Genomic DNA, 26,265 nt, shown 5'->3' with positions numbered 1-26,265 from the left:
TCCTGGAAATCGGCGGCTGAAGACTCCGGTCTTCATTAAGGTAGCGCACAGCACTGCAGCTGTGTGCCATTGCTCCCTATGCACACCACATACTCCGGTCACTGATGGGTGCAGGGCGCTGGGGGGGGCGCCCTGGGCTGCAATTAGAGTACCGTACATTGGCAAACAGCACATAATATAGTCTAAAAAACTATATATGTGCAAAAATCCCCCGCCATAATATAAATATAAGAGCGGGAGAAGTCCGCCGAGAAGGGGGCGGGGCTATCTCCCTCAGCACACTGGCGCCATTTCCTCTTCACAGCTCCGCTGGAAGACAGCTCCCCAGGCTCTCCCCTGCAGTTTCCAGGCTCAAAGGGTAAAAAAGAGAGGGGGGGCACTAAATTTAGGCGCAAAAACTGTATATGTAAAGCAGCTATAGGGAAAAATCACTTTGTGTTAGTAACTCCCTGATTATATAGCGCTGTGGTGTGTGCTGGCATACTCTCTCTCTGTCTCCCCAAAGGACTTTGTGGGGTCCTGTCCTCAGTCAGAGCATTCCCTGTGTGTGTGCGGTGTGTCGGTACAGCTGTGTCGACATGTTTGATGAGGAGGCTTATGTGGAGGCGGAGCAGGTGCCGATAAGTGTGATGTCACCCCCTGCGGGGTCGACACCAGAGTGGATGGATATGTGGAAGGTTTTACACGACAGTGTCAACTCCTTGCATAAAAGGTTCGATGACATAGCAGCTGTGGGACAGCCGGCTTCTCAGCCAGTGCCTGCCCAGGCGTCTCAAAGGCCATCAGGGGCTCAAAAACGCCCGCTACCTCAGATGGCAGACACAGATGTCGACACAGAGTCTGACTCCAGTGTCGACGAGGACGAGACTAATGTACATTCCACTAGGGCCATCCGTTGCATGATTACGGCAATGAAAAATGTGTTGCACATTTCTGACATTAACCCAGGTACCACTAAAAAGGGTATTATGTTTGGGGAGAAAAAGCAACCAGTGGGTTTTCCCCCATCAGATGAGTTGAATAAAGTGTGTGAAGAAGCGTGGGCTTCCCCCGATAAGAAACTAGTGATTTCTAAAAAGTTACTGATGGCGTACCCTTTCCCGCCAGAGGACAGGTTACGTTGGGAGACATCCCCGAGGGTGGATAAGGCGCTCACACGCTTGTCAAAAAAGGTGGCACTGCCGTCTCAGGATACGGCCGCCTTAAAGGAGCCTGCAGATAGAAAGCAGGAGGCTATCCTGAAGTCTGTATATACACACTCAGGTACTATACTGAGACCTGCAATTGCTTCAGCATGGATGTGTAGTGCTGCAGCAGCTTGGTCCGATACCCTGTCAGAAAATATTGATACCTTCGACAGGGATACGATTTTGCTAACCATAGAGCATATTAAAGACGTAGTCTTATATATGAGAGATGCACAGAGGGATATTTGCCGGCTGGCATCTAGAATTAATGCAATGTCCATTTCTGCCAGGAGAGTATTATGGACTCGGCAGTGGACAGGTGATGCGGATTCTAAAAGGCACATGGAGGTTTTGCCTTACAAGGGTGAGGAATTGTTTGCGGATGGTCTCTCGGACCTCGTTTCCACAGCAACAGCTGTGAAGTCGACATTTTTACCTCAGGTTCTCTCACAGCCTAAGAAAGCACCGTATTATCAAGTACAGCCCATTCGGCCCCAGAAAGGCAAGCGGGTTAAAGGCGCGTCCTTTCTGCCCAGAGGCAGGGGTAGAGGGAAAAAGCTGCACCATACAGCCAGTTCCCAAGAACAAAAATCCTCCCCTGCTTCCACTAAGTCCACCGCATGACGCTGGGACTCCACTGGTGGAGCCAGGTGCGGTGGGGGCCCGTCTCCGGAACTTCAGCGACCGGTGGGTTCGCTCACAGGTGGATCTCTGGGTTCTACAAGTGGTATCTCAGGGATACAAGCTGGAATTCGAGACGTCTCCCCCTCGCCGTTACCTCAAATCAGCCTTGCCAGCTACTCCCCAGGACAGGGAGGTAGTACTGGCGGCAATTCACAAGCTGTACCTCCAGCAGGTGATAATAAAAGTTCCCCTCCTTCAACAGGGACGGGGTTACTATTCCACAATGTTTGTGGTACCGAAACCAGACGGTTCGGTGAGACCCATTCTAAATTTGAAATCCTTGAACACTTATATAAGGAAGTTCAAGTTCAAAATGGAATCGCTCAGGGCGGTTATTGCAAGCCTGGAAGAGGGGGATTACATGGTATCACTGGACATCAAGGATGCTTACCTACATGTCCCCATTTACCCACCTCACCAGGTGTACCTCCGTTTTGTGGTACAGGACTGCCATTACCAATTCCAGACGTTGCCGTTTGGTCTGTCCACGGCACCGAGGGTATTTACCAAAGTAATGGCAGAAATGATGATACTCCTTCGAAAGAAGGGAGTTATAATTATCCCGTACTTGGACGATCTCCTTATAAAGGCGAGGTCCAGGAAGCAGTTGTTGGTTGGAGTAGCACTATCTCAGGAAGTGCTACAACAGCACGGCTGGATTCTGAATATCCCGAAGTCGCAGCTGGTTCCTACGACGCGTCTGCTGTTCCTGGGTATGATTCTGGACACAGAACAGAAGAAGGTGTTTCTCCCGGAGGAGAAGGCCAAGGAGTTGTCGTCTCTGGTCAGAGACCTCCTAAAACCAAAACAGGTGTCGGTGCATCACTGCACGCGAGTCCTGGGAAAGATGGTAGCTTCTTACGAGGCAATTCCATTCGGCAGATTCCATGCACGGATCTTTCAGTGGGATCTGTTAGACAAGTGGTCCGGATCTCATCTTCAGATGCATCGGCTGATCACCCTGTCCCCGAGGGCCAGAGTGTCTCTGCTGTGGTGGCTGCGAAGTGCTCATCTACTCGAGGGCCGCAGATTCGGCATACAGGACTGGGTCCTGGTGACCACGGATGCAAGCCTCCGAGGTTGGGGGGCAGTCACTCAGGGAAGAAACTTCCAAGGATATGTGTCAGGAAGCTTCCCTACACATAAATATTCTGGAACTAAGGGCCATTTACAATGCCCTAAGTCAGGCAAGACCCCTGCTTCAAAACCAGCCGGTGCTGATTCAGTCAGACAACATCACGGCGGTTGCCCATGTAAACCGTTAGGGCGGCACAAGAAGCAGGATGGCGATGGCAGAAGCCACAAGGATTCTCCGATGGGCGGAAAATCACGTGATAGCACTGTCAGCAGTGTTCATTCCGGGAGTGGACAACTGGGAAGCAGACTTCCTCAGCAGGCACGACCTCCACCCGGGAGAGTGGGGACTTCATCCAGAAGTCTTCCAGCTGATTGTAAATCGTTGGTAAAGGCCACAGGTGGACATGATGGCGTCCGCCTCAACAAAAAGCTAAAAAGATATTGCGCCAGGTCAAGGGACCCTCAGGCGATAGCTGTGGACGCTCTAGTGACACCGTGGGTGTACCAGTCGGTTTATGTGTTCCCTCCTTTTCCTCTCATACCAAAGGTATTGAGGATAATAAGAAAGAGAGAAGTAAGAACTATACTCATCGTTCCGGATTGGCCAAGAAGGACTTGGTACCCGGAACTACAAAAAATGATCTCAGAGGACCCTTGGCCTCTGCCTCTCAGACAGGACCTGCTACAGCAGGGGCCCTGTCTGTTCCAAGACTTACCGCGGCTGCGTTTGACGGCATGGCGGTTGAACGCCGGATCCTGATGGAAAAGGGCATTCCGGTTGAAGTCATTCCTACGCTGATAAAAGCTAGGAAGGATATGACAACAAAACATTATCACCGCATATGGCGAAAATATGTTGCTTGGTGTGAGGCTATGAAGGCCCCAACAGAAGAATTTCAGCTGGGTCGATTTCTGCACTTCCTACAGTCAGGATTGACTATGGGCCTAAGATTGGGATCCATTAAAGTCCAGATTTCGGCCCTGTCTATTTTCTTTCAAAAAGAACTGGCTTCACTGCCTGAAGTTCAGACGTTTGTTAAGGGAGTGCTGCATATTCAGCCCCCTTTTGTGCCCCCAGTGGCACCTTGGGATCTCAACGTTGTGTTGGATTTCCTAAAATCACATTGGTTTGAGCCACTTCAGACCGTGGAGTTGAAATATCTCACGTGGGAAGTGGTCATGCTTTTGGCCTTGGCTTCGGCTAGGCGTGTGTCAGAATTGGCGGCTTTGTCATGTAAAAGCCCCTATCTGATCTTCCATATGGACAGGGCAGAATTGAGGACTCGTCCCCAATTTCTCCCTAAGGTGGTATCAGCGTTTCATTTGAACCAACCTATTGTGGTGCCTGCGGCTACTCGAGACTTGGAAGCTTCCAAGTTGCTGGACGTAGTCCGGGCCCTGAAAATCTATGTTTCCAGGACGGCTAGAGTCAGAAAAACTGACTCGCTGTTTATCCTGCATGCACCCAACAAGCTGGGTGCTCCTAAGCAGACTATTGCTCGCTGGATCTGTTGCACGATTCAACTTGCACATTCTGCGGCTGGACTGCCGCATCCTAAATCAGTCAAAGCCCATTCCACGAGGAAGGTGGGCTCTTCTTGGGCGGCTGCCCGAGGGGTCTCGGCTTTACAACTTTGCCGAGCTGCTACCTGGTCGGGATCAAACACGTTTGCAAAATTCTACAAGTTTGATACCCTGGCTGAGGAGGACCTTGAGTTGCTCATTCGGTCATCCGCACTCTCCCGCCCGTTTGGGAGCTTTGGTATAATCCCCATGGTCCTTACGGAGTACCCAGCATCCACTAGGACGTCAGAGAAAATAAGAATTTACTCACCGGTAATTCTATTTCTCGTAGTCCGTAGTGGATGCTGGGAGCCCGTCCCAAGTGCGGATTGTCTGCAATACTTGTATATAGTTATTGCTTAACTAAAGGGTTATTGTTATGAGCCATCTGTTCAGTGAGGCTCAGTTGTTATTCATACTGTTAACTGGGTATAGTTATCATGAGTTGTACGGTGTGATTGGTGTGGCTGGTATGAGTCTTACCCTGGATTCCAAATCCTTTCCTTGTAGTGTCAGCTCGTCCGGGCACAGTTTCCCTAACTGAGGTCTGGAGGAGGGGCATAGAGGGAGGAGCCAGTGCACACCAGATAGTACCTAATCTTTCTTTTAGAGTGCCCAGTCTCCTGCGGAGCCCGTCTATTCCCCATGGTCCTTACGGAGTACCCAGCATCCACTACGGACTACGAGAAATAGAATTACCGGTGAGTAAATTCTTATTTTTACGAACCACGTGGACTACAATTGGGAACGGTAACCTGATAAGTTTTAAGGGAAGGGAAAGATTTGGACTGTGGGTGGCGCACTGTAATTATATGAATAATCGCATAAAATATAACTTTTATTAGTATTTATTTAAAAAACGCTGATAACTGTGAAATATTAAAATAAATCCAGACAAGTGCAAGACACAGTGCAACATATACATTAAAAAACACACTCTCTTGCTCCAATGTGTTGTGCAAAGTCAAATATATTAGGTATTTACTGTAGTAGGTTCTATGACCTTATACCAAATTCATAAGGTGTTGTCAGATAGTTATCCCTATTAATGGCTGGATATAGTTAGTGCGAACAGCAGTATATTATCCACATGTATAATTTCCAATCCTAACATTCATCAGATAAGTGTACTGTTGTTCCTAAATTCCTGTCCCTTAGAGAGAAATTAGGTTTGAATTTTTTTTTCTTCAAATACCACCTGAATTAGTGCATGCATTCTAGGGGATGCCGTTCTATATCCAAACAGTGTGGCGCTCTCAGTCACTGCCGTCAGTGCCGCTATACTGAATAACGAACTTGATGAATAAGTGTCATTTATACACATTAATATAAGCACGTTGACAGCAGAGACTGAGAACGTCTATTAATGTACACAACAGTATAGCGGCACTGACGGCAGTGACTGAGAGCGCCACACTGTTTGGATATAGAACGGCATCCCCTAGAATGCATGCACTAATTCAGGTGGTATTTGAAGAAAAATTTTTTCAAACCTAATTTCTCTCTAAGGGACAGGAATTTAGGAACAACAGTACACTTATCTGATGAATGTTAGGATTGGAAATTATACATGTGGATAATATACTGCTGTTCGCACTAACTATATCCAGCCATTAATAGGGATAACTATCTGACAACACCTTATGAATTTGGTATAAGGTCATAGAACCTACTACAGTAAATACCTAATATATTTGACTTTGCACAACACATTGGAGCAAGAGAGTGTGTTTTTTAATGTATATGTTGCACTGTGTCTTGCACTTGTCTGGATTTATTTTAATATTTCACAGTTATCAGCGTTTTTTAAATAAATACTAATAAAAGTTATATTTTATGCGATTATTCATATAATTACAGTGCGCCACCCACAGTCCAAATCTTTCCCTTCCCTTAAAACTTATCTTATATGTTGGCAACATATATGGTGTGGCAGCACCCCCACAATACGTGACCAGATTCATAGTGGCATAATATGAAATGGGGTTCCCTTTAAATTTAACTTAAGATATAAATACTAGTGCAGTAGATCTCCCACTTCCCTTTTCCCTCATATTCAATTGTTAAGGAACGGTAACCTGTGCTGAGCGAAACAAGCCATGCAAGGGGACACGGTGCACTAATTGGGGTGTCCCGTCACTCTACGAAGAAAAACGACACCCAAAAAATTAAAAAATCTCAAGTCGACTTTTTGTCATGTCGACCCAAGTGCTGTCGACCCAATGACCCATACCCCATGCGAAAGCAGGCAGTATTTACTCTGCACGCAAAATAAATAAATAAAGTGCTCAATTTCAACTTGGTTTGTCCATGTGCAAAGCCCCAGGTGGTGTAGTTCTCAATGATTGCATGATATATATTTCATAACCCAGAGGCAGGGGCGCCAGTGGGGTCAGTGACACGCGGTGCGCTGAAAGGCATCCCCTCCCTCACACCCCCCTTCGTGTGTGACATCTGGGTGTGTTCCGTACTCCCCACAACCCCCTAGTGATGCTTGAACATATGGCGACTTTTGTGTTTGGTCTTTCGCTGACATGTTGTGAGACATATCTCTATTTTCAGACTATTACTGTGGCACTAATGTGCATAGAGCCACATTATTGTTGAGATCACTCAACATGTAAATAGGACTTATTATTATTTTGACTTTCTCATTGAATGTTAATTTCCATGCATAATGACTTGCAAATATCATGGACGCTACAGGGATTTTTTTCTTATAAAAATTATTTGAAAACTGATCAAAAAGAGCATTTTCTAATTTTTTGTGTTTTAATTTATTCCAGATGATTACATATTGGTCCATCGTTCTCAAGCAGTGCAGCAAGAATGGATGACAAGTCTTCACTCCAGCATTGCGCCACAAACAGTGAAGACTTTGTATTGGTGCCTCTGAAAGTTGAAGGTTCTTCAAATGCGGATGATGACCCTCAGCTGAAGGTGAGTGTGTGTATGGGGGGTAGAGGGGGGGGGGGGATTTGAGCTTTATTTTTAGTTTGTATTTAAATCAACCTGTTGAAGCTGTCCCCTCAAATACCATTAGATTAAAACTTGTTTAGGGTCAATCCATATCAAATGGTTCAGAATTAAATTGATTGGTTGCTTGACCATTTTTACAATTTTTTATTTTATGTGTGTGATGACCCCTGTAAGTTAGTAGTGAGAAACTACCATTACTTTTGTTTTTTATTTCCCATTATATGGAGATGGTGGCCATTTTTGTATGATGGTGAATGTCAATTTTCACTGTTGCGGACGTTTGGTGTAAATGCAATATCTCCGCTCAGAAAAGTCATAGAAAGCTGGGATAAAAACACATTATGTTCAGCACATTTCAAGCTACATTTTTTTGTTATATAACAATTTCCCTACCTCACTTCCTTGTGACTGAAATTTAAAACCAGAGTTACTTGTCAGATTTTTTTTTAAAATGTTTATCTTTTGATTGTATTTCAGTCGGAATGAATAAAATTTCAGAGCTGTCATTTTTTTTGGAATAGTTATATACTCAGAGATTTGCCAAACAAAATTTGAGTTATCGATATTGTCTGCTTATTTTATTAGACCACTTTGAAATTGCTTGTTTGTCCGTTATTCATTTCAATTGACCTCATATCTCTGATGGTGGACCTGATAAAAAAAATTCTAATTCACAGCATACACAGTACTCTATGAGGGATACCTGAAAAAAACAAATTTGAGCTTGATATTTAATTTTTTATCAAGTCCATCACCAGAGATATAAGAGGTCAATTTAGGTAAAAACAGAAAAACAAGCAATTTCAAAGTGCTCTAATAAAAAAAAAAAAAAAGTAGACAAGATATAATTCAAAATATGTATGGCAAATCCCAAACAAAATTACAGCTTTGGAATTTTATTCCTTCCCACATTTACTTTTTTTTTAAAAATCTGACAAATTACTGGCCTTAAATTTCAGTCCTAAGGAATTGAGGTAGGGAATTTGTTAAATGACAAAAAATGTAGCTTGCAAAGTGCTTAAAATAATGTATTTTTTTTTATCTTAGCTTTCTATGACTTTTCTGAGCTGAGATATTGCATTTACCCCAAACGTCTGCAACAGTGAAAAATGTCATACTCCATGATACAAAAATGGCCGCCATCTTCATATGAAGGTAATTAAAAATAAAGTAATGGTGGTTTCTGACTACTAACTTTCAAGGGTCATCACACACACAAAATAAAAATAAAATAAAAATGGTCAAGCAACCAGGGCTGGACCACTCCACATGGAATGACCCTTTATGCAGACAAAGCTAATCATTAATTGTAACGTTGGGATTTTTAAATACATTTTTCATGCTGGTTTCTAATGTAGTGTTTTTCTTGTTTTGCTCCTTTACAGATCATGTCAAACGGAGATGAACAACTGGAAAAGGCGATGGAGGAGATACTTGAAGATTCAGAGAAAAAGCAGAACAGCAACCAATTGGGAGGCGACAGAGGTGCAGAGTTGTGCTCTCCTAACTCACAGTTCAGTGCCAGAAACCCCCCCCTGACATTAATTCTGGACCCAGACAGTACAGGTTAGCCAGAATGAATGTGTCTGTGTGCATGCTGATGTATGAAATTAGCGCGTTCATGATCTTTTATTTGCTACATTTAATTTTGCTACCCATGGGGAAAAAAATGTGTGTCCGCATAGGGATGAATTGTCCCATCATTATTTTTAGATGGATTTTCTCTTGTCAGTGCGTCTTTACATTTCTGCAAGAGAACATGCTTAAAAAGTATTTAAAATAGCCTGATGGCTTATGGCGGAGTAGTTCAGGTCTACTTTTCACCACCCTGCCTTACCAGAGATGAATATACAATATACATTGTGTAATAAGACTACTTTTGTCTTTTTGTCCCCTTTTATTGTGTTATTTCAGAGGTGTTGGCCCAGACTGCCAGCCTTCCAGCGAATCCGCCAGAGGAGGAAAGTGTTTCATTTCACAAACTATCATATTTAGGCTGCATGAAGGTTTCGGCTCCACGAAGTGAGACCGAAGCACTCCGGGCTATGTCCTCAATGAGAGCACATTGTTCAGCTCCAATCACTGTCACACTCTACGTACCCAATGTTCCTGAGGGCTCCGTCAGGTGAGCTCAGTGTATCAGCTTTAAAGAGTTCTTTACTTAGATATCCAGAATCATTGTTTTGTCTTTTGAATTTAATCTCAACATTTTTACTTCTTCAGCATCTATATGGCATAGGGGTATATGCTGTCAAAGAGGGTCCCTTGAGCCAATCAGGGAGCGCCACGTCGTGGCACTCTCCTGATTGGCTGTGCGCGTCTGAGCTGTCAGGCGGCGCATAGCGCATAGGCGCACCATTATATTCAATGGTGGAGACTTTGCGGTCAGCGGTTGACCGCGAGTAACCTCAACCGCTGACGTAAAGTTCCCACCACTGGATACAATGGAGCGCCTATGTGCTACATTGTATCTCGAGTGCGCCGCCTGACAGCTCAGACGCGCACAGTCAAACAGGAGAGTGCCACGACGTGGCGCTCCCTGATTGGCTCAAGGGACCCTCTTTGACAGCAGTCACGGGGGGTCCCGGCAGTCGGGGAAAGGGGTCCCATATGTAAATATGTAAACATGGGACCCCTTTCAGTGCGTGGTCCGTGTTTTGCGTTTTTTTTTATTTTGCCAAGAACGTGGATTACAAACTCTGAAGAGGACAGATCTACACTGGATTGTTGGGAGTATAATTTTATTTACAGGTACACCGTGGATTCTACGTGGAGAAGGGGACCGAGCCTCGTGTCAACATAGGTAAGTATGTGTGTATGTCGGTGAGCATGTATGTAATAAAGTTATACTATCACGGTGTGTGTGTACTGTTTTTATTTGGGTATTTTTTTTGTAGTAGAACTACAGGTACCAGCGGGCCCGTCCCCCCCCCCACCCCCCCCCCCCCCCCCACACACACACACACCCTTGTGGTTCTCCAAGTACCAGCTTGCGGGGGAGGCTTGCTGGGACTTGTAGTTCTGCTACAAAAAACAATATTCTTTTTTCTGACACTTGGCTATCAGCCCCCCATCCGCCGCCCTTGGATGGGGGGGGACAGCCTCGGGCTTCACCCCTGGCCCTTAGGTGGCTGGAGGGGGGGACCCCTTTATTTAAGGGGTCCCCACTCCTCCAGGGTACCCCGGCCAGGGGTGACTAGTTGGGGATTTAATGCCACGGCCGCAGGGACCGGTGTAAAAGTGTCCCCCGGCTGTGGCATTATCTCTCTAGCTAGTGGAGCCCGGTGCTGGTGTTAAAAATACGGGGGACCCCTACGTCTTTTGTCCCCCGTATTTTTGGCACCAGGACCGGACGCAGAGTCCGGTGCTGGTTGTTAAAATACGGAAGAACCCCTGACATCCCCCCCCCCCCCTTCCTCGTATTTTTACAACCAGGACCGGTGCAAAGAGCCCGAGGCTGGTTATGCTTAGGAGGGGGGACCCCACGCATTTTTTTTCAGGATTTTTTAACCCATTCCCACCCCTTCCCACTAAAAAACATGCTCTGATCTCTCCATATTATTTTAGTCAGTAAAAATAATAATATTCTTTTAAAAAATATATTAAATAATACTTGTGGCTCCTAAATAGACAAACCAAGTAGATAATCCCTTCTAATATAAATAGATATGCTATTAGCAATCAAAAAAACACAAAAAAAACATGTTTTAAATTTTTTTTATTAGATCACGACAGCAAAATGAGGCGGACTGAAATTGACGAAATGACTGTCGATAAGCACTGTTGTCGAATCGATATTCTTCAATTGAATATACTTTTGTCGAAAAGCCGCATTTTTACCAATGCAAACATGTTGAATTTTGAAAATGTCGAATTGCAAAAAGTCAAATCTGAAATGGCAGGTTTTTTTGACGAAAAGTACTGTATTGCATTGTCGAATCCAATTTGACAGTTTTTTTTGTCGAAAATGCCCCGTTTTTCGACATTTGCGGCAATTCGACCGCAATTGCATATGGCCCTTAGAACATTGCTCAACCTTAACCTCCCACTATCCTTAAAAAAAAAAAAAAAAAGTCCTAAGGTTACATTTCCTACTTCTCTAAATCATTATTTTTACTTAACTTTTTATTGTGTAAAAATTCCAGTTTAAAAGGGTTGCCCACTTTGGCTCTTTTAATTATAGCAAATGGGGTTTACCCTTCAGGTATGAGTGTCGCCCCTCAGGTACATGTATTACAGAGTAGGCGCTGTACTTGACAGTTCATCTTCCATGCAGCAACATAATAAAGCTATAGTCGACTGAGGGGGAGATGTACTAAGCAGTGAAAAAAGTAGAGAATGGGCCTGTAGAGAAGTTGCCCATGGCTATATATTTTTATAGTATGCATGTAAATTGTAAGTGTCACGTCAGTGCTGATTGGTTGCCATGAGCAACTTCTCCACTGGCTCACTTCTCCACTCTTTTCACTGCTTGGTACATCTCCACCTGAGCCCTACAGCTGGCTCATTCTTTCAGGAAACAGTGGTGCCCCCTTGTTTGGTATATATGGTTTTCAGGGAGAGGATTTATTATTTGCGTTTTCAGTCATTTAATCATTTGTTTGTTTTCTTTTTTTTTTTACTTTAATATTGCTACTATATTTAACCTGTGCATAGAATAAATTAGATTTACTGCTCCCATACATGATTGTTCTTCATAAGTCTGTTTACTAGTGTGGTGCTTTGGGATATACAGATGGGTCCATGTTTATCTTGGCCTTTAATAGGATAAACTGAGAATGGGCAGTCGGACTTAATCCCCTGCTGTATTGTTCTCTGTATTGTATTGCAGCTGAGAACAATAGAGAAAGGGTTTATGTAAATAAACCATGGTGTTCCTAGGCGCAGCAAAGATGCAAAGATAACCGTGGATCTATCTGTACTGTGTGGCAAGTTGACCTCCATACTCTGTGTGAAACCCGTCCATGTGTTACTATACTATGTGGTCAAAAGTGGTTGGACACTGACAGCAAATACTGTAGATTGAGATTTCATTTAAGTCAGAACTTTGTAGGTCCACCACTTGCATTGATTACTGCAGACAACATTCTTGGCAAACCATCCACAAGTTCCTGGACAACAGCAGGCGGTATGTTTTCTCCATTCCGCCTTAAGTACAGTGACCAACTGTGACACGGAAGAAGGTCAAATCGGCCAAGAACGCACCCGTTGCTCCAATTTTCCCCAGAGGTTCTCAGTGTGGTTAAGATCTGGACTCTGAGCTGACCAGTCCATCCGGGTTACCAAATTTTCTGTATAGCCCAGCGTCGCCCTGGAAACATGACAGGTGGTACTGTCGTCCTAATAAAAGCATTAGTTGTTTCTGTAGAACTGCCACAATGTAGGGAGCACAGAGTTATCGAGAACATCTCTGTACTTCTCAGAGTTAAAGTGACCATGCATTAAAACTAATGGACCTATGCCAAACCAGCTGATACAGCCCCACAGCATAACGCCACCACCTTCATGGTTTACTGTAGGTACTGTACTATACATCAGATGTTCTCCTGGTAATCGCCAAACTCAAACACGTCCATCTGATCTGAAAAGTGTAAATGGTGATTCGTCACTCCATAACACTTGCTGCCATTGTTCCATTGTCCAGTGTTGCGCTCTTTACACCATCATATGTGCTGGGCTGCATTCTTCTTTGTGATGAGAGGTTTATGAGCCGCTGTTCGCCCATAATATCCTAGAGCATGGGCCTCCCTACGGAGTTTTCTTGTTGAAACCGGCACATTAGTGGCCATTTGGAACCCGTGTGCAATGGTATGCATGGGACGGTCCCTGTTCATTTGCAGCTCCCTGGTTTAGAGCCGGCCCTAACCAATATGATGCCCTAGGCAAGATTTTGGCTGGTGCCCCCTAGCACCACAGCTGGTTCCGCCTCTGAACTTGCACCTCTTTCCCAGCACCATCACCCCTCACCCATAGCAGTCCTTATTTTGGTGTTTGTACCCCCTATATTTTAAAAAGGAACAGTTCGCACATTTGGCGCACAGCCCAAAAAGGGGAGTTTTTTTGCTGGCAAGGGGCATGGCCACACAATAGTAACCCCAATTCCAATTACGCCACACAGTACTGCAACTTTATTCACATTTGATCATGCGATAGTGTCCATAATTCATATTACATCCCACAGTAGTATCACTTTACCTTATAAACGTTACTCCTCACAGTAGAGCCCCTTATTCACATTACATCACACTGAATTGCTCCTTATTCACATTACACCACACCCTATTGCTCTTTATTCACATTAGACGACACAGTAGTGCCCTTTCTATACGCAATGCCACATAGTAGAGCACCTTATACACATAATGCCACGCATTAGTAATGCATTTATACACATAATTCAACACAGTAATGCCCCTTACACATGAGACACATTATTAATGTCCTTATAAACATAATGCGCCTTACACATTATGACAACCTTTATTAATGCCCTTTTACACATAATGTCCCTTACACATATGCCGCACATTATTAATGCCCTTATACACATAATGACACACATAGTGCCTCCTACACATTTGCTGCACATTATTAGTGCATTTTTATATGACACACATAATGCTCCTTACACATATGCTGAACACTACTGCACAACCAACCCACTCACATGCACACAGCACTCACACTTCCACTAACACTGTGACCTCTGCCTCTGCTTGGATACAGATGTGTCCTCATAAATCTTGCCTCAATGCGAATGTCGGGCACCTTTTTTTATGAAAATGCATCTTATTTGCATTGCTATGTGGCTAGGATGCACAAGCAGATTCTGCTGATTAAAATGATATGCAGCATGCCTATATACTGTGTGAGACTGTGGCTGTATCTGCATAAGAAATGCTACACACAGAATATAGGCATGCCGCATATCATTTTAATCAGCAGAAGCTGATGATGCCCCTAGGCATATCAAATGCCCTAGGCAATTGCCTATGCCTATGGCCGGCTCTGCCCTGGTTAGCATTCTACGGTCCCTGTGTTGCAGTTTTGGGGGTCTTACAGGGTAAGGTGTATTCCTGCAATGACTGTTCTTCTTCCACACATAAATTTACAAAAGACACAGTGGATTTTGGAACCTTCCTAACATCGGCAATGCTTCTCGCTCTCATACTTCCGATTGAGCCGCCTATGATGATCCCATTTTCAAACTCTGTTAGCGCCTTCCGGTAAGCCATTTCATTACCAAATTATATAATCAGTGCCCCTCTACCAGTTTTATACCTCTACAAACACGTGTCTGCTGCAGGAAGGCACCATTTCACGTGCATGGTGGTGTCCAATCGCTTTTGTCTACATAGTGCATTTCTGTCCCTAATCGAGACTGGTGAGCCTTATGTGGAGGCACATCCAACCCCATGTAGAAAGCATCACACTGCACTATACCACAGGCAAATTAAAACACTTGTGTGCATAGTGCTAACATAGGCAGCATCCTGTGAGAGCTTAGGGATTGCTTTTAAAATATTAAAGTGCAGTTTTTCCATTTTCACTGCTGTTGGTTTTTCTCCTTTCTCCGTTGCTCCAGTGAGGGAAGGTGTCCTTATATAACATGTTATCTTAAATACACATGGAACAACATTTATTTACTTCTCTATATTCTTCGCCTTTTAGAATAATGGACCAATCTACCAATGCAGAAATAGCCTCTTTCCCAATCTATAAAGTGTTGTTCTGCGTGCGAGGACGAGACGGGACGCCTGATTGTGACTGCTTTGCCTTCACCTCCAGAGATCTGGACACTGATGAGTTTCAAATCCACGTATTCAGTTGTGAGATCAAAGAGGCGGTGAGTGTTCTGATATTCATGCAGAGCTATGAAAACTTTACAGTAGCCAGCATACTGCGATCCTCCTGACACACCTACTTCTTAGCCCAAATGTATTTTTATCTGTGTTGCAATAGGTACACACCAGATAGATAAGAGGAACGATACACAATATTTTTTTTTTTCTCACAGATGAAACTATCCTATGGACACACGATATACTGTATACTTAATACACAATTCTCGCTCCTATCTGAATGATAAATGCTATTCCGGCATCGTTTTTAAATGCACTACGAGGTGTGGCAATTAAATTATGAGGTTGTGCTTACTAAGCCATACTGTTTGAGTTAAAAGGTAGTGGGGAAACATAGACCTTGGACTATCTCACAACGGTTTTGCAGGTTTCACCCCTCTCTCACAGATAGTTTGCGGTCACACAGAGTTTGAAGAAGGTTGTGTTTTTCCTGAGCGTGGTAAAAATGCTTGGTTTAAATGTAGGGCAATGTGTTAAACTTAAAATGTTTAGTTAAATTGAACAAAACGCCCACTGAATCTTTCTGTATGCTAACCAAGATTTAAGGGGAACATTGTATTTAAGGGGTGCATGTGTGTTTCAGTGCCAGAAAAGATATAGTGATGGTTGTGAGGATGATGAACATCCCGGAAGGCAAAGTATGTCAAAACAAAAGAAAATGTGGAAGAAAATTGTTAGATTTGACCGTTGACTCAGCATCCGAATGATAGTAGAAATGCTAAACATTGACAACTGTTGGACAAGTTTTGCATCAAGATCTTAACATGACATAGGTTTGTGCCGAGATGGTTCCAAGGCCACACCTCGTAGGATGGCCTGATCACATGGGAAGCGGTTAAGATACCACCACTCAGGATCCCGGCGATCAGAATGCCGACGCCGGAATCCCGTCAAGTGGTGCTATGCCGACGCCGGAATACCGGCAAAACCGGGAGCGAGGCACTGTTCCCACAGTGTGGCGAGCGCAGAGAGACCGCAAGGGGCTTTCGAGCGATTGCCCCGCTGCCAGCATACTGATGGCCGGAATTCCGCTATTGGTGTACTGATGGCCGGCATCTCGATCAGCGGTAATTCATACTGAACCTGATCATATACACCATGCATTTGTGATATCTGCTAATCGGGGCAGATGACTGTCGCGCTGCATTCCTAGGGGTATTTTTACTAAAGTGGGGTTTTTAGAAGTGGAAATGTTTCACATAGCAACCAATCAGATTCTATTTGTTATCTTCTAGAAGGTTCTAGATAAATGTTAAGTAGAATTTTATTGGTTGCTATAGGCAACATCTCTACTTCTAAAAACCCACACTTTTTAGTATATATACCCCCTAGTGTTCTTTCTAGCACCCAGCACCTAATCAGTGAGGATGGCATATTAACATATTTAAAGGCAAAATTTTATGCGTGGTGTATCGCTGCAGTCTAAAAAAAATTCCTATTAAAATCTGCCCTCACTGGTTAGGTGCAGCATGCTAGAATGCACACTACATTCCTGATGTCGGGAACTGATCTGGTGGGTTTATTAATGACCGTTGGCTCTGGGTGCTGTGCAGTGAGCGGACTAACCAGCTGAGAATTTACCTCTGGGTAATTCCACACCAAGGCCCTCATTCCGAGTTGATCGCTCGCTGCCGTTTTTCGCAGCATAACGATCAGGCTAAAAACCGGCTGTTCTGCGCATGCGTATGGGCCGCAGAGCGCATGCGCCAAGAAATTTCACACAAAACTAAGCAACTTTACACAGGGCCGTGCGACGCTTTTCAGTCGAACTGCTGATCGATGTGTGATTGACAGGAAGTGGGTGCTTCTGGGCGGAAACTGACCATTTTCCGGGAGTGTGCTAAAAAACGCAGGCGTGTCTGGCTAAAACGCAGGAGTGGCTGGGGAAACGGGGGAGTGGCTGGCCAAACGCAGGGCGTGTTTGTGACGTCAAACCAGGAACTAAACGGACTGAGGTGATCGCAATCTAGGAGCTACTCAGAAACTGCAGGAAAAGATTTTTGAGCAGTTCTGCTAATCTTTCGTTTGCTATTCTGCTAAGCTAAGATACACTCCCAGAGGGCGGCGGCATAGCGTTTGCATTGCTGCTAAAAGCAGCTAGCGAGCAAACAACTCGGAATGAGGGCCCAAATCAGGTTTCTGACTGACCATTTTAGATTGTGATGAAATTTGGTATAATAAATGCTGCCATGGGTGTAAAGAAAACCCCCAAATCTAAGGCTATGTAGAATGGTTTTGATGTTGCATGCCTTTAAAACTTCATATTTTTTATAAAAAAAATTGCTGTTAGCTTTTTTTACATTTTATTTGCAGCCTACCTAATTGAGCTAGAGAGTTGGACAATATCTAATTTAAGGTTCCAGTATGAATGGTCAACAGTGTTAAGGTCGACACTCATTAGGTCGACCACTATTGGTCGACATTGACATGGTCCACGTGAAAGGTCGACACATGAAAAAAGGTCGACATGTTTTTGTTTTGTTTTTTTGTTTTTTTTTACTTTTTTTGGTGTCTCTTTGCTTGCCATGCGTCGGGCACGGTGCCTCTCTTCACTACCACTGCGCTCGGAACAGGTTACCGTTCCCAATCGTAGTCCACGTGGATCGTAAAGTATGAAAAGTTCAAAAAAAGGAAAAAAATGTGAAACTCATGTCGACCTTTTCATGTGTCGACCTTTTTAAGCGGAAATAAATTTCATGTGTCGACAATTAGTCCATGTCGACCATGTCAATATTGACCAATAGTAGTCGACCTTAACATTGTCGACCATCTGACCGGATACCCTAATTTAAACCTCTTTTCTGCTGCTGGGTACACTGGGCTCCACAAGGAATGGACAATGGGGTGTAGAGTAGGATCTTGATCCGAGGCACCAACAGGCTCAAAGCTATGACTGTTCCCAGAATGCATAGCGCCGCCTCCTATATCACCCCGCCTCCCTGCAAAGGATCTCAGTTTTGTAGTTGGTGCTGCAGTAGCAGGCACTTAACAGAGGGGCTTTTTTTCTTAGGAAAAAAGCGAAGACTTCAAGGGCAGCAGCAGTGTTACATGTCAGTGGACATTCACAGCTGCAGCTCCGGCTCTCCCCAGCGGCGCTGTACACTCCCGAGCCCTGGTTGCCGGGTAACTACAGCAGGAGGCTTCGGTTTTCTTCTTGTCAGGCACACATGACGGGGGCTCTCCGGAATCGAGTGGCAGCACTTCGGGAGGTGGTAAGTGGGTCCCGCTTGCGGGACCCTGTCTTTATCGCGATCCGGCGCGGTCAGTGGGAGTCGGGACGCGCGCGCTGGTGGTGGACATTGTGGCAGTACATGCGATCCCACTAGATCACCAGGGCATGGGACAGGTCAGGTCTTCTCTATAAACCGTTTTATTAGAGCCCGCAGTACCTGGTGGTTTTGCCAGCAGGGGGATAGAGCTTGGACCTGAAGCCCCTCCCCCAGCCCCAGGGCGCCATTTTCTGCAAATGTTCCTGCCCTGGAGCTGCATATCTGTCTCTCCCTCACTCCCTGGCGGCGCCATTATCCCTCAGCTCACTGTTCCTGGGAATGCTTGGGCAAATCCTCCTATGTAAAGCCGCCTGATTGTCAGTGCTGTGACTTTACAAGACACTTAAGTATTCTACCTGCCTTTTTTAGTCAGTGTTAGTTAAGAAAGAGTGCACTTAGTCAGGGTTTCCTAGTACAATTACCCTGTGATATAGCTGTGTAAGCTAGTCCAGTGCAGTATTATTGTTAGTAATAACCTCTGCATTGTACAGACTGTGACTATTTGTGTGTGCATTTGATAGTTGAGTGGTGTCCATTTCGTGTCTTTCACTCAACCTGCTATCCCTATATTCTATAACCTGAGGGGGCTTGGTGCGTCAAATTTTATCTAATATAGGATTTTCACAAAGATATACAGGTTGAGTATCCCTTATCCAAAATGCTTGGGACCAGAGGTATTTTGGATATGGGATTTTTCCGTATTTTGGAATAATTGCATACCATAATGAGATATCATGGCGATGGGACCTAAATCTAAGCACAGAATGCATTTATGTTACATATACACCTTATACACACAGCCTGAAAGTAATTTTAGCCAATATTTTTTATAACTTTGTGCATTAAACAAAGTTTGTCTACATTCACACAATTCATTTATGTTTCATATACAACTTATACACACAGCCTGAAGGTCATTTAATACAATATTATTAATAACTTTGTGTATTAAACAAAGTTTGTGTACATTGAGCCATCAAAAAACAAAGGTTTCACTATCTCACTCAAAAAAGTCCGTATTTCGGAATATTCCGTATTTCGGAATATTTAGATATGGGATACTCAACCTGTACTGTATTACGTATTTTTCTCTGTGATTTAGTCACACTGCGCAGGGGTTTGGGCTAGAGATATTGTGCTGCTGACAAATTGTACTGTGTTACCTGATACTGCAAGTTATATCATGTCTGCTTCTGAGGGTAACGGTTCTGGGGCTGAACACACTGCCGGTGTTGCTGAAGCCGCAGATATCTATGAGGAGAATATAGCAGCTTCGGGCTCTGGTTCTGGGGGCTTCTTGCCCCCCAGTGGGACGGTGGCAACGGGGGCAAATAATGACCAGCCGTGGGCCGCTTCTGCGTACGCTTATTCATAAACTAACACCCCCTATGGGACCCCCAATGCCGGTGCAACCGTTTGTGGTCCCTGCAGCTAACCCGTCGTGAGGCGGACGATTTATCTGCTCAAATAAAGAAGTTGAACCAGTCCCTGACTACTAAAAAGTCTGACCGTCGCTCGCCTACTTCCAAAGGGGTCCTCTAAGCGAGCGCTTGTCTCCTCACATTCCACTGCTGTCACTGACACCTCGTCGGATGAAGACGGCTCTTACACTGACCCCACAGGTTCTGACTCCGATACGGCTGATGGGGAGGGTGGTTCACATGTGGATGTTCCTGATCTTTTGGAGGCTATTAAGTTAATTTTACAGATTACGGATGATCCCGAGCCATCCGTTCCTCCTAAGAAACCAGATAGGTTCAAGCGTCAGAAGATGATTAAACAAGTTTTACCTCACTCTGACCACCTAGTGGATATACGTCAGGAACCCTGGGAAAACCCGGGTACGAAGTTTGTACCTCAAAAGAAGATGCTGGCTCGCTATCCCCTCGCGCCGGAGCTGTCTAAGAATTGGGAAACGCCTCCTCCAGTGGACTCGCATGTGGCTAGGATGGTGGTTTCCTCAGCTCTACCGGTCACCACCGTCACGTCTCTAAAAGAGCCTACGGATAAACGTGTGGAGGGTTGTCTGAAAGCGATTTACACCCTCACGGGTGCTGCACAAAGGCCCACTATTGCAGCTACTTGGGCTGCAGAGGCCATTGAAGCATGGGCCTTGGAGTTAGATGCTGAAATCTCCTCTGACCATGCTAGACAATGCTTGTCTTATATTGTCACAGCTTCTCGTTATATTAAAGAGGCGGCTTCTGATGCCGGTATCCTGTCAGCCAAGGCCTCTACTACGTCAGTCCTGGCTCGCCGGATATTGTGGCTGAGATCCTGGTCTGTGGATCTGGACTCTAGAAAAACCCTGGAGGTACTCCCTTTTAAGGGAGATATTCTGTTTGGGGAGGATTTAAATAAGATTGTGGCTGACTTGGCTACTGCCAAAACTGCCTGTCTGCCAAGTACTGCTCCTTCTGTGTCGAAGGCTAAAGGTACTTCTTTACGCCCCTTTCGTCCTTCAGGTAAAGCAAAAGGTCAGGCGTACAACAAGCAGGCCCGCACTTCCAAACCTGGTAAGCCTAAGCCCAAAAGAGCCTGGGCGGCCCGTCAGCCAGCTTCCAAGACAGATAAGCCTGCCGCATGACGGGGCGGGCCTCCCTCTGGGGGATCCCAGGGTGAGGGGCCGGCTTCTAGGGTATACCCAGGAATGGTTGAAGACCACTTCAGATGCCTGGGTACGGGAAGTCGTCACTCAAGGTTACGCCATAGCCTTCAAAAACCGACCCCCTCATCGATTTTGCCAGACAGATGTCTCTTGGACAAGACAAAGGCAAACATTCTACATTCGGTGGTACAGACCCTCCTGGATACAGGAGTCGTAGTACAGGTGCCTCTTGCGCAGAGGGGCCGGGGGTACTATTCTCCGCTGTTTCTAGTCCCGAAACCGAATGGGTCCTCCCGGCCCATTCTCAACCTCAAGGCATTGAACAGGTTTGTGAAGGTTTCCAAGTTCCGGATGGAAACCCTTCGCTCTATAGTTCTGGCCTTGGAACCTGGGTACTTCATGGTCTCCCTGGATATACAGGATGCTTACCTGCATATTCCTATAGCAGTGTCTCATCAGCAATACCTAAGATTTGCGATTGGCAACTGCCATTACCAGTTTCGGGCTTTACCTTTTGGTTTAACAACGGCTCCGCGAGTCTTTACAAAAGTCATGGCGGTGATGACGGTGGTACTCCGCCGTCAAGGGGTCAGGATACTGCCGTATTTGGACGACTTGTTAATCCTGGCAAATTCCCCAGAACTTCTCCTGTGTCATCTAGATGTGACGGTCCAGTTTCTGCAAGCCCACGGGTGGCTCATCAACTGGAAGAAGTCATCCCTGCTCCCTGCTCAGAGCATGGTGCATCTGGGAGCACTATGGGACACTCAAAACCAGCGGTTGTTCCTGTCTCAGGAGAAAGTCCTTAAACTTCAGGACAGGATTCGTTGCTTCCTATCTCGTCCGCAAGTGTCGATACATTCGGCGATGCAGGTGTTGGGCCTCATGGTGTCAGCATTCAACATGGTGGAGTATGCTCAATTTCACTCTCGCCCTCTCCAGAGGCTGATTCTAGCCAAATGGGACGGCCTGCCTCACCGGATCAGGTCTCAAATGATCTCATTGACTCCGGAGGTCCGTCTGTCGCTGCTCTGGTGGCTCCGGGACCAACAACTGTGCAGGGGCCATCCGTTCTGGATATCCGACTGGGTCCTGTTGACGACAGTCTAAGAGGTTGGGGCGCGGTGCTGGAGCAACACTCCCTTCAGGGGCGGTGGACCAAGGAGGAGTCCCTCCTCTTGATCAATATTCTGGAGTTGCGGGCGGTCTTCAATGCCTTGAACCTAGCCCAGCATTTAATTCAGAACCGTCCTGTTCAAGTATAGTCGGACAACACCACCACAGTGGCTTACATAAATCATCAAGGCGGCACTCGAAGCTGCCCAGCAATGAAGGAAGTCTTACAGATTCTACAGTGGGCAGAACGCCATCTACCAGCCATATCGGCAATATTCATTCCGGGAGTCCTGAATTGGGAAGCGGACTTTCTCAGTCGTCAGGACGTGCATGCCGGCGAGTGGGGCCTCCATCTAGAAGTGTTTCAACTCCTAGTGGAAAGGTGGGGCCTTCCAGACGTAGATCTGATGGCGTCTCGACACAAACACAAGGTTCCGATCTTCGGAGCAAGGACAAGGGATCCTCAAGCAGCATTCGTGGATGCGCTGGCGGTACCGTGGAGATTTCGGCTGCCGTACATGTTCCCTCCGGTGTCACTCCTGCCCAGGGTCATTCGGAAGTTCAAGCAAGAAAAAGGAATTCTGCTTCTCATAGCTCCAGCGTGGCCCAGACGGCACTGGTTCTCAGACCTGCAAGGCCTATCGTCAGAGCGTCCAATTCTACTTCCACAACGCCCAGACCTCCTCGTTCAGGGCCCCGGTGTCTACCAGGACCTAGCTCGGCTGTCTTTGACGGCGTGGCTCTTGAAGCTTCCGTCTTAAGGGCTAAAGGGTTTTCTGAGGCGGTCATTCAAACTATGTTGCGGGCCCGGAAACCGGCTTCGGCTTGGATTTACTATAGGGTCTGGCATTCTTACTTTGTTTGGTGCGCATCTAATGGTTATGACGCTTCCAAGTTTAGTATAGCCAAGTTGTTGGCTTTTCTTCAGCAGGGCCTGGACTTAGGCCTGCGTCTGGCCTCCCTCAAGGTTCAAATATCTGCCTTGTCGGTGTGGTTTCAGAGAAAAATTGCGACCTTACCTGATGTGCATACCTTTACTCAGGGCGTGTTGCGTATCCAACCTCCCTATGTCCCGTCTGTGGCTCCTTGGGACTTGTCGGTGGTTTTGGAGGCGTTACAAGAGTCTCCGTTTGAACCTCTTGGTTCAGCTGACCTTAAGTGTCTTTCCCTTAAGGTGGTGTTTCTGCTGGCTATTGCTTCAGCTAGAAGAGTGTCGGATTTGGGTGCCTTGTCCTGTAGTTCCCCATTTCTGATATTTCACCGTGACCGGGCGGTTCTTCGGACTCGTCCCGCCTATCTACCCAAGGTGGTTTCTTTGTTCCACCTTAATCAGGAGATTGTAGTTCCGGCACTTGTTTCTCCTGATCTGTCTCCCAAAGAGCGGTCTTTGGATGTGGTACGGGCTCTCCGTATCTATGTGAAGAGAACTGCTCCTATTAGGAAATCTGATTCTCTTTTTGTTGTGTTTGGGTTTCACAAACGGGGCTGCCTTGCTCACAAGCAAACTCTGGCCTGATGGATTAGAATGGTGATTGCACATGCTTATGTGAAGGCTGGTCTCTCTGCTCCTGATCACATTAAGGCTCATTCTACTCGGTCTGTTGGACCTTCTTGTGCGGCCCGCCGTGGTGCGACCCTTGAACATTTGTGCAAGGCGGCTACTTGGTCCTCTGTGAACACGTTCATAAGGTTCTATGCTTTCGATACTGCCGCTTCCCAGGATGCTTCCTTTGGACGCCGGGTTCTTGTGCCCGCTACAGTGCGTCCCCTCCCATAAGGAACTGCTTTAGGACATCCCCATTGTCCATTCCTTGTGGAGCCCATTGTACCCCGCAGCAGAAAACGAGTTTTATGGTAAGAACTTACCTTTGTTAAAACTCTTTCTGCGAGGTACACTGGGCTCCACAAGGCGCCCACCCTGACGCACTTAGCTTCTTTGGGTTGGTATGGCATTAGCCGCTGACACGTCTCCTGTCGTGAGAATGCGGTGTTGTAGCTACTAACCGTTGTCGTCTCTTTTCCTGCTGCTGCATTGGACTGGTTAACTAAAAACTGAGATCCTGTGCAGGGAGGCGGGGTGATGCATTCTGGGAACAGTCAAAGCTTTGAGCCTGTTGGTGCCTCGGATCAAGATCCTACTCTACACCCCATTGTCCATTCCTTGTGGATCCCAGTGTACCTCGCAGAAAGAGTTTTAACAAAGATAAGTTCTTACCATAAAACTCGTTTTTATTGGCTTTCATATCATCTATAACACAGCAGTATGTTTCCTTAAAAATTGTAATATTTTTTTTTTTTTTTTCAAAATCTGAATTTTGATTTTCTCAAAAAGCCATTTTTTTTATTCTTTTTGAAAACGTCTCAACAATTGTTCATATTGTTGTTAATAAATCCCCTAAGTTTTATGTTGGGATCATGCTACCGCAAGAGGTTTCACGTTGGACTTTTTGATTAAATAATGATAATGACAGGCCTGTAGATTTCTTTTAATTTAGCTTCTAAAGGGTCCTACACATTGACCGATCCGCCGCCGAGCTGCCCGACGACGGATATGACCAACGTGCAACCCGGCGGCGGGGGGGCAGTGACGGGGGGCGTGAAGTTTCTTCACCAAGCTTCCCCCCCCTCCCCTCCCCCCCCCCCCCCCCGTCACCCGGCTCCATAGAAGTGCAGGCAAATATGGACGAGATCGTCCATATTGGCCTGCATGCACAGGCGACAGGGCACCAACGATGAACGTGCGCGGGGCCGCGCTTCGTTCATCGCTTGTGCATGCAGGCAAATATGGACGAGATCGTCCATATTGGCCTGCATGCACAGGCGACAGGGCACCAGCGATGAACGTGCGCGGGGCCGCGCTTCGTTCATCGCTTGTGCCTCCACACTCAAAGATATGAACGGTATCTCGTTCATATCTTTGAGTGACATCGCCCAGTGTGTAGGGCCTATTAAAGGATCCCTTTGATTTATATTATGTACAATGACACAGTATGTAGATAATAAAATATTTGAAACTTTTGTAATAATTTTATGTCTTTCACATATTTTAAGAAACCTTACTGCAACTGCCTGAAGGCTTCATTTGTGTTTTTTGTAATTCCATTTTAGAAAGGGTGTACATTTGACTTGTTAGAATTAACGGATTCACCATATATAGAACATCTACCAAAGGAATTAAAAAATCCTTGATATAGGAAAACAAATCAGGCGCTCCAGTAATTATAATCCACACTAATCTAAATAGACCAATTGTTTAACAACAGCTGCTCCCAAGGGGTGTTCTGAAAACCCTGGTATACAAAACTAGTATTGTCTAAAGTATATAAACAATTTTAGAGAGCGCATATATAGTTAGAAATATATACAATTTATTGTTATATTGATACACAATTAAAATATGGTATTAATACATAATAGATAAGAAGAACCGCACTGATGGAAAACCACTGAAAATCACTGGAAAAGACACTTATAGTCCCATCCTAAAAAAAAAGGGAATGCAATTGTTCATAGACAGAGAAGGAGAGATGATGATCAATGTCCCACCTGAGTGGTGATAATGATTAGCTTGTGTAGAACAATAGAACCGTAGCAGGTCCACTTACTCCTCTCAATAGCGTTGAACAATGTTCCTTAGAATAATCACATATAGATAGATAGATAGAGATATATAGATAGATAGAAGGTGGTGGTCCGGCACAGCCACATAGTTAAATAATGACCTGGGTGCCCTCACAGAGAAGGAATGGATAGCATACAGATGGTGCGGCACTCCAAGGATTTTCACACCGACAGCGATTGAATAACAACGTTTCAATGCCCTTTATTAGTATGGCATTACCTGATGAAAATGCCATACTAATAAAGGGCATTGAAACTTTGTTATTCAATCGCTGTCAGTGTGAAAATCCTTGGAGTGC

General features: G+C 45.4%; 1 protein-coding gene across 3 annotated transcripts in view; it reads left to right on the top strand.

The window, feature by feature from the left end:
- RABGAP1L (RAB GTPase activating protein 1 like) overlaps positions 1 to 26,265 on the top strand; it is a 690,515-nt gene that overhangs the window by 96,213 nt on the left and 568,037 nt on the right. For all 3 annotated transcript variants that reach the window (XM_063939666.1, XM_063939667.1, XM_063939668.1), the window contains exons 2-5: positions 7,298 to 7,451; positions 8,876 to 9,056; positions 9,405 to 9,615; positions 15,162 to 15,336. In XM_063939666.1, coding sequence (XP_063795736.1) covers positions 7,341 to 7,451; positions 8,876 to 9,056; positions 9,405 to 9,615; positions 15,162 to 15,336 — 678 coding nt within the window. In that variant the 5' untranslated portion in view covers positions 7,298 to 7,340. The remainder of the gene's footprint in view (positions 1 to 7,297; positions 7,452 to 8,875; positions 9,057 to 9,404; positions 9,616 to 15,161; positions 15,337 to 26,265) is intronic.

Source organism: Pseudophryne corroboree, chromosome 9, assembly GCF_028390025.1.
Source record: "Pseudophryne corroboree isolate aPseCor3 chromosome 9, aPseCor3.hap2, whole genome shotgun sequence".
In the NCBI taxonomy this organism is placed as follows: Eukaryota; Metazoa; Chordata; class Amphibia; order Anura; family Myobatrachidae; genus Pseudophryne; species Pseudophryne corroboree.
The sequence above is the reverse complement of the archived record's forward strand: the minus strand, read 5'-3'. Positions and strand labels throughout refer to the sequence as shown.